Source organism: Salarias fasciatus, chromosome 17 (assembly GCF_902148845.1).
Source record: "Salarias fasciatus chromosome 17, fSalaFa1.1, whole genome shotgun sequence".
Classification (NCBI taxonomy): domain Eukaryota; kingdom Metazoa; phylum Chordata; class Actinopteri; order Blenniiformes; family Blenniidae; genus Salarias; species Salarias fasciatus.
In genome coordinates, this window is record NC_043761.1 from 708717 (window position 1) to 716261 (window position 7545).

General features: G+C 65.2%; 1 protein-coding gene across 1 annotated transcript; it reads left to right on the forward strand.

Annotated features, from left to right (window-relative positions):
- The first annotated feature begins 394 nt into the window (after nt 1-394).
- LOC115404602 (basic salivary proline-rich protein 2-like) lies at nt 395-6101 on the forward strand. Its single transcript, XM_030114010.1, has 11 exons — nt 395-475; nt 1432-1630; nt 2061-2268; nt 2406-2479; nt 2590-2788; nt 2849-3047; nt 3498-3685; nt 4517-4624; nt 5045-5251; nt 5363-5510; nt 5925-6101. Exons 1-11 carry the CDS (start codon nt 395-397, stop codon nt 6099-6101), a joined length of 1788 nt encoding a protein of 595 aa, XP_029969870.1.
- The last annotated feature ends 1444 nt before the right edge of the window (nt 6102-7545 follow it).

Genomic DNA, 7545 nt, shown 5'->3' on the forward strand with positions numbered 1-7545 from the left:
CGCCCAGGACTCCCGACGGCCACCCAGGGACTCCAGTGACCGCCCAGGACCCCCAACGGCTGCCTGGGGCCCCCAACGGCCCTAATCCAGCATGTTCTAGCCCTCCCCCTGCTTCAACACACCTGGATCCAGTGATTCTGTCTTCACCAAGCACCTAACAGAACCCAGTGAGGAGCCGGTCGCTGCATCCAGGAGTTCTGAAGCAGGTAGAGAGCTAGAGCATTTTGGATAGGGACTCTGCAGGAACAGGACGCCAGGCCCCCGACAGCCGCCCAGGGCCCCTGATAGCCACTCATAGCCCCTGGTGACCGCCCAGGGTCTTCTGTGACTGCTCAGGGCCCCAGACGACTGCCCAGGGACCCTGGTGACTGCCCAGGGCCCCTGACAGTGCCTCATGGCCACCGACAACCACCCAGGACCCCCAACGGCCGCCTGGGGCCCCCTATGGCCGCCCAGGACCCCCGATGGCCGCCTAGTACCCCCGACGGCCACCCAGGGCAACCGATGACCGCCCGGGGCTCCCGACAACCGCTTAAGGCAAGGGTTTCCTAGTCCTATTCCTGCAGAGCCCCTAATCCAGCATGTTCAGCTCTCTCCCTGCTTCAACACACCTGATTCCAGTGATTCTGTCTTCACCAAGCACCTAACAGAACCCAGTGAGGAGCCGGTCGCTGCATCCAGAAGTGCTGGAGCAGGTAGAGAGCTAGAACATGCTGGATAGGGGCCCTGCTGGAACATGACTGGGAACCCCTGGCCTAGGGCAAGGCCCTGACGACCGCCCAGGGTCTTCTGTGACCGCCCAGGGCCCCAGACGACTGCCCAAGGACCCCGGTTACCGCCCAGGGTTCCCGACAGCCGCCCAGAGCCTCGAACGGCCACTCAGGGCCCTTAGAGACCACCTAAGGCTCCTGGTGATCACCCAAGGCGCGCGACAACCGCCCAGGGCTCCAAGCGACCGCCCAGGGCGCCCAGTGACTGCCCAGGGCTCCCCACGACCACCCAGGGCTACCGGTGAACGTCCTGGTTCGTTGGTGCCCGCCCAAAGCCATTGACGACTGCCTATGGCAAGGGGTTCCCAGTCCTGCTCCTGCAGAGCCCCTAATTCAGAATGTTCAGCTCTGTCGCTGCTTCAACACACCTGGATCCAGTGATTCTGTCTTCACCAAGCACCTAACAGAACCCAGTGAGGAGCCGGTCGCTGCATCCAGGAGTTCTGAAGCAGGTAGAGAGCTAGAGCATGTTGGATAGGGACTCTGCAGGAACAGGACGCCAGGCCCCCGACAGCCGCCCAGGGCCCCTGATAGCCACTCATAGCCCCTGGTGACCGCCCAGGGTCTTCTGTGACTGCTCAGGGCCCCAGACGACTGCCCAGGGACCCCAGTGACTGCCCAGGACCCCTGACAGCCTCTCAGGGCCCCGACGGTTGCCCAGGACGCCGACGGCCGCCTCGGGCCCCCAACGGCCGCCCAGGAACTCCGACGGCCACTCAGGAACCCCGACGGCCGCCCAGGGCCCCCGACGGCCGCCCAGGACCCCCAACGGCCGCCCAGGAACCCCGACGGCCACTCAGGAACCCCGACGGCCAACCAGGGCCCCCAACGGCCAACCAGGGCCCCAGACAACCGCCCAGGCAACCTGGTGACCACCAAGGGCCCCTGACAGCCATCCAGGGCCTCCAACAACCACCCAGGGCCCCAGACGACTGCCCAAGGACCCCGGTGACCGACCAGGGCTCCTGACAGCCATCCAGGGCCTCCAGTGACCGCCCAGGGCTCCCGACAACCGCTTAAGGCAGAGGTTTCCTAGTCCTATTCCTGCAGAGCCCCTAATCCAGCATGTTCTAGCTCTCTCCCTGCTTCAACACACCTGATTCCAGTGATTCTGTCTTCACCAAGCACCTAACAGAACCCAGTGAGGAGCCGGTCGCTGCATCCAGGAGTTCTGAAGCAGCGAGAGAGCTACAACATGCTGGATGGGGGCCCTGCAGGAACAGGACGCCAGGCCCCCGACAGCCGCCCAGGGCCCCTGATAGCCACTCATAGACCCTGGTGACCGCCCAGGGTCTTCTTTGACCGCCCAGGGCCCCAGACGACTGCCCAGGGACCCCGGTGACCGCCCAGGGCCCCTGACAGCCGCCCAGGGCCTCCAACAACCACCCAGGGCCCCAGACGACTGCCCAGGGACCCCGGTTACCGCCCAGGGCTCCCGACAGCCGCCCAGGGCGCCCAATGACTGCCCAGGGCCCCCCACGACCACCCAGGGCTACCGGTGAACGTCCTGGTTCCTTGGTGCCCGCCCAAGGCCATTGACGACTGCCTATGGCAAGGGGTTCCCAGTCCTGCTCCTGCAGAGCCCCTAATTCAGAATGTTCAGCTCTGTCGCTGCTTCAACACGCCTGGATCCAGTGATTCTGTCTTCACCAAGCACCTAACAGAACCCAGTGAGGAGCCGGTCGCTGCATCCAGGAGTTCTGAAGCAGGTAGAGAGCTAGAGCATGCTGGATAGGGACTCTGCAGGAACAGGACGCCAGGCCCCCGACAGCCGCCCAGGGCCCCTGATTGCCACTCATAGCCCCTGGTGACCGCCCAGGGTCTTCTGTGGCCGCCCAGGGCCCCAGACGACTGCCCAGGGACCCTGGTGACCACCCAGGACCCCTGACAGCCTCTCAGGGCCCCGACGGCCGCCCAGGACCCCCAACGGCCGCCCAGGAACCCCGACGGCCACTCAGGAACCCCGACGGCCGCCCAGGGCCCCCGACGGCCAACCAGGGCCCCAGACAACCGCCCAGGCAACCTGGTGACTGCCCAGGGCCCCTGACAGTGCCTCATGGCCACCGACAACCGCCCAGGACCCCCAACGGCCGCCTCGGGCCCCCGACGGCCACTCAGGACCCCCAACGGCCGCCTCGGGCCCCCGACGGCCGCCCAGGACCCCCAACGGCCGCCCAGGACCCCAACGGCCGCCCAGGAACCCCGACGGCCACTCAGGAACCCCGACGGCCGCCCAGGGCCCCCGACGGCCAACCAGGGCCCCAGACAACCGCCCAGGCAACCTGGTGACCACCAAGGGCCCCTGACAGCCACCCAGGGCCTCCAACAACCACCCAGGGCCCCAGACGACTGGCCAAGGACCCCGGTGACCGACCAGAGCTCCTGACAGCCATCCAGGGCCTCCAGTGACCGCCCAGGGCTCCCGACAACCGCTTAAGGCAAGGGTTTCCTAGTCCTATTCCTGCAGAGCCCCTAATCCAGCATGTTCTAGCTCTCTCCCTGCTTCAACACACCTGATTCCAGTGATTCTGTCTTCACCAAGCACCTAACAGAACCCAGTGAGGAGCCGGTCGCTGCATCCAGGAGTTCTGAAGCAGCGAGAGAGCTACAACATGCTGGATGGGGCCCCTGCAGGAACAGGACGCCAGGCCCCCGACAGCCGCCCAGGGCCCCTGATAGCCACTCATAGACCCTGGTGACCGCCCAGGGTCTTCTTTGACCGCCCAGGGCCCCAGACGACTGCCCAGGGACCCCGGTGACCGCCCAGGGCCCCTGACAGCCGCCCAGGGCCTCCAACAACCACCCAGGGCCCCAGACGACTGCCCAGGGACCCCGGTTACCGCCCAGGGCTCCCGACAGCCGCCCAGGGCGCCCAATGACTGCCCAGGGCCCCCCACGACCACCCAGGGCTACCGGTGAACGTCCTGGTTCCTTGGTGCCCGCCCAAGGCCATTGACGACTGCCTATGGCAAGGGGTTCCCAGTCCTGCTCCTGCAGAGCCCCTAATTCAGAATGTTCAGCTCTGTCGCTGCTTCAACACGCCTGGATCCAGTGATTCTGTCTTCACCAAGCACCTAACAGAACCCAGTGAGGAGCCGGTCGCTGCATCCAGGAGTTCTGAAGCAGGTAGAGAGCTAGAGCATGCTGGATAGGGACTCTGCAGGAACAGGACGCCAGGCCCCCCGACAGCCGCCCAGGGCCCCTGATAGCCACTCATAGCCCCTGGTGACCGCCCAGGGTCTTCTGTGGCCGCCCAGGGCCCCAGACGACTGCCCAGGGACCCTGGTGACTGCCCAGGGCCCCTGACAGTGCCTCATGGCCACCGACGACCGCCCAGGACCCCCAACGGCCGCCTAGGGCCCCCGACGGCCACTCAGGACCCCCAACGGCCGCCTGGGGCCCCCAACGGCCACCCAGGGCAACCGATGACCGCCCGGGGCTCCCGACAACCGCTTAAGGCAAGGGTTTCCTCGTCCTATTCCTGCAGAGCCCCTAATCCAGCATGTTCAGCTCTCTCCCTGCTTCAACACACCTGATTCCAGTGATTCTGTCTTCACCAAGCACCTAACAGAACCCAGTGAGGAGACGGTCGCTGCATCCAGGAGTTCTGAAGCAGGTAGAGAGCTAGAACATGCTGGATGGGGGCCCTGCAGGAACAGGACGCCAGGCCCCCGACAGCCGCCCAGGGCCCCTGATAGCCACTCATAGACCCTGGTGACCGCCCAGGGTCTTCTTTGACCGCCCAGGGCCCCAGACGACTGCCCAGGGACCCTGGTTATCGCCCAGGGCTCCCGACAGCCGCCCAGGGCGCCCAATGACTGCCCAGGGCCCCCCACGACCACCCAGGGCTACCGGTGAACGTCCTGGTTCCTTGGTGCCCGCCCAAGGCCACTGACGACTGCCTATGGCAAGGGGTTCCCAGTCCCGCTCCTGCAGAGGCCCTAATTCAGAATGTTCAGCTCTGTCGCTGCTTCAACACGCCTGGATCCAGTGATTCTGTCTTCACCAAGCACCTAACAGAACCCAGTGAGGAGCCGGTCGCTGCATCCAGGAGTTCTGAAGCAGGTAGAGAGCTAGAGCATGTTGGATAGGGACTCTGCAGGAACAGGACGCCAGGCCCCCGACAGCCGCCCAGGGCCCCTGATAGCCACTCATAGCCCCTGGTGACCGCCCAGGGTCTTCTGTGACTGCTCAGGGCCCAGACGACTGCCCCAGGGACCCCAGTGACTGCCCAGGACCCCTGACAGCCTCTCAGGGCCCCGACGGTTGCCCAGGACGCCGACGGCCGCCTCGGGCCCCCGACGGCCGCCCAGGACGCCGATGGCCGCCTCGGGCCCCCGACGGCCGCCCAGGACCCCCAACGGCCGCCAAGGCCCCTCAACGCCTGCACAGGAACCCCAACAGCCGCTCAGGAACCCCGACGGCCGCCCAGAGCCCCCGACGGCCAACTACGGGCCCCAGACGACTGCCCAAGGACCCCGGTGACCGCCCAGGACCCCTGACAGCCCCTCAGGGCCCCGACGGCCGCCCAGGACCCCCAGCGGCCGTCCAGGACCCTCAATGGCCGCCCAGGAACCCCAACGCCCACCCAGGGACCCCGACGGCCGCTCAGGAACCCCGACGGCCAACTGGGGCCCCAGACAACCGCCCAGGCAACCTGGTGACCGCCAAGGGCCCCTGACAGCCACCCAGGGCCTCCAACAACCACCCAGGGCCCCAGACGACTGCCCAAGGACCCCGGTGACCGCCCAGGGCTCCTGACAGCTGTCCAGGGCCTCCAGTGACCGCCCAGGGCTCCCGACAACCGCTTAAGGCATGGGTTTCCTAGTCCTATTCCTGCAGAGCCCCTAATCCAGCATGTTCTAGCTCTCTCCCTGCTTCAACACACCTGATTCCAGTGATTCTGTCTTCACCAAGCACCTAACAGAACCCAGTGAGGAGCCGGTCGCTGCATCCAGGAGTGCTGAAAGAGGTCGAGAGCCAGATCATGCTGGATGGGGGCCCTGCTGGAACAGGACGCCATTCCCCCGACAGCCGCCCAGGGCCCCTGATAGTCACTCATAGCCCCTGGTGACCGCCCAGGGTCTTCTGTGACCGCCCAGGGCCCCAGACGACTGCCCAGGGACACTGGTGACTGCCCAGGGCCCCTGACAGTGCCTCATGGCCACCAACGACCGCCCAGGACCCCCAACGGCCGCCTGGGGCCCTCGACGGCCGCCCAGGGCCCCCAACGGCTGTCTGGGTCCCCCAACGGCCGCCCAGGACCCCCGATGGCCGCCCAGGACCCCCGACGGCCACCCAGGGCAACCGATGACTGCCCAGGGCCCTTGACGACTGCCAAAGGGCCCGCAACGACCGCCCAGGGCCTCTGACAGCCACCCAGGGCCCCCGACAGCCATCCAGGGCCCCAGACAACTGCCCAGGGACCCCGGTGACCGCCCAGGGCTCCCGACAACCGCTTAAGGCAAGGGTTTTCCTTGTCCTATTCCTGCAGAGCCCCTAATCCAGCATGTTCTAGCTCTCCCCCTGCTTCAACACACCTGATTCCAGTGATTCTGTCTTCACCAAGCACCCAACAGAACCCAGTGAGGAGCCAGTCGCTGCATCCAGGAGTTCTGAAGCAGGTAGAGAGCTAGAACATGCTGGATGGGGACTCTGCAGGAAAATGACTGGGAAGCCCTGGCCTAGGGCAAGGCCCTGACGACAACCCTACCCCCCAGTGTCCGCCCAGGGCCCCCAATGACCGCCCAGGGCCCCCCAGTGACCGCCCAGGGCCCTCCACCACCACCCAGAGCTCCCAATGATCGTCCAGGGTCCCCAATGACCGCCCAGGGCCCCACACCACCACCCAGAGGCCCCAATGACCGCCCAGGGCCCCCCACGACCACCCTGGGCCACTGGCGACCATCCTGGTTCCTTGGTGACCGCCCAAGGCCATTGATGACTGCCCATGGCAAGGGGTTCCCAGTCCTGCTCCTGCAGAGCCCCTGTCCAGCATGTTCAGCTCTCTCCCTGCTTCAACACACCTGATTCCAGTGATTCTGTCTTCACCAAGCACCTAACAGAACCCAGTGAGGAGCCGGTCGCTGCATCCAGGAGTGCTAAAGCAGGTAGAGAGCTAGAACATGCGGGATGGGGGCCCTGCTGGAACAGGACTGAGCCCCCCTGGCCTACTGCCTGGCCCCGACGACCGCCCCGGGACCCAACATCTGGAGAATGCTGGATGCCCCCCTGGAGGAACGATGGTCAAGAAAAAGTTAATCCATGAACAAATGACAAAAAGAAAGCAATAAAATAAACTAAAAATAAAATATAAGCCCAAGTTCATTTGTAGACGATGTGTTGACATGGAGACGCTTCGAGACGAGCTGTCTCCAGGCTGATTACAGTTCTGAAAACACAGCACGAGGGAACCGACAGCGAAGCTGCAGTCAAGCCAACATTTCCTCACAGCAACGAACCTGCTGAGCCTCCAGACAGCAGGAGGCGGCGGCGAGTCCAGACCTGCTGCCGGCCCTCTCCGCTGGACAGCCAGAGGACAGGATGGACGTCTGGAGAGCAGCGGAGGAACGGTTCCACTGCTGGGAGGACTGCTAGTGGACGGAGCCCTGTTCGGTCTCCAGAGCAGGGCGTCACCGGGTTTTCAGTTGAGCATGTCGGCTGCAACGCACCAACGAACTAGTCCCTCCCACAGCTGTGGACCAATAGGAGCTCTGACCATCTCTACTCCTGTGATCAGTCTTTTGCCCTCGCTCTCGAGTAAAGGTTTGAGATG